Source organism: Pygoscelis adeliae, unplaced genomic scaffold (assembly GCF_000699105.1).
Source record: "Pygoscelis adeliae isolate BGI_AS28 unplaced genomic scaffold, ASM69910v1 Scaffold179, whole genome shotgun sequence".
NCBI classification, from domain to species: Eukaryota; Metazoa; Chordata; class Aves; order Sphenisciformes; family Spheniscidae; genus Pygoscelis; species Pygoscelis adeliae.
Genome location: NW_008825612.1, coordinates 2314018 through 2314827, shown reverse-complemented (window position 1 = coordinate 2314827; position 810 = coordinate 2314018). Strand labels below are relative to the sequence as shown.

The following is an 810-nucleotide window of genomic DNA, read 5'->3' as shown; positions in this document are numbered from 1 at the left end:
GCCTGCGTGCCCGGGCCGGGTGGGTGTGTGTTGGGAGCGAGGGAGCGGGGAGGGGGAAGGAGGGAAGGACGAGGCGCACCGAAGGTAAGCGCCATGTTTGCAAGGGAAGAAAGAGCCGGGAGAGAAGGCAGGCAGGCGGGAGAGGGGGCGGGGAGGAAAGTTTGCCCTCACCTTTTGGACTGGGTCTCCGAAGGGTTGCGGTCCCGCTGCCTGCGGTTCTTGAACCAGTTGCTGACCTGGGTGAGGGACAGCCCGGTGATCTTGGCCAGGTTGCGCTTCTCGGCCGGCGAGGGGTACCGGTTCTGCTTGTAGAGCTCCTTCAGCGCGTTGCGGGACTTCTCTTTGAAGCAGTAGACCGTCTCCTCGCCGTCCCAGATCGTCCTGGGCAGAGGGTATTTCCTCCGCAGCCTGTACTTGTCCACCGCCCCCAGGGGTCTGCCCCGGGCTCGCTCCGCCTCGGTGTAGCGAGCCTTGTACCAGAGCTCCTGCAGGAGCGGGTGGTTGGAGGAGTCGAAGTTGTGGCTCTCCAGGATGCTGTAGAGCTCGGCGTAGATGCCCTGGTGGAAAGCCACCAGCGCCCGGGCTTTCATCAGGCTCTCGTTGCCACGTAGCAGATCGCTCGGGGGCAAAGACCACAGGAACCTGGCCAGGCGGTCCAGGTTCCCACCTTGCTGCAGCGCCTCGCAGACGCAGGCGACGTGGTCCGGGGAGAAAGCCAGGGGGGTCTGCGAGGAGGAGGAGGAGGAAGAAGAGGAGGAGGAGGGAGAGGAGGCAGCGTGGTGATTCCTGGCCAGGAGTTCCGTGTGGAGC

At 64.9% G+C, this 810-nt stretch overlaps 1 protein-coding gene across 1 annotated transcript in view; it reads right to left on the bottom strand.

Annotated features, from left to right (window-relative positions):
* SIX4 (SIX homeobox 4) overlaps positions 1-806 on the bottom strand; it is a gene marked incomplete at its 5' end in the record, with an annotated part of 11105 nt that extends 10299 nt beyond the window's left edge. Inside the window, one exon of the mRNA XM_009332754.1 lies at positions 172-806. Within this exon, the coding sequence (XP_009331029.1) occupies positions 172-806 (635 nt within the window). The remainder of the gene's footprint in view (positions 1-171) is intronic.
* Positions 807-810: the final 4 nt, after the last annotated feature.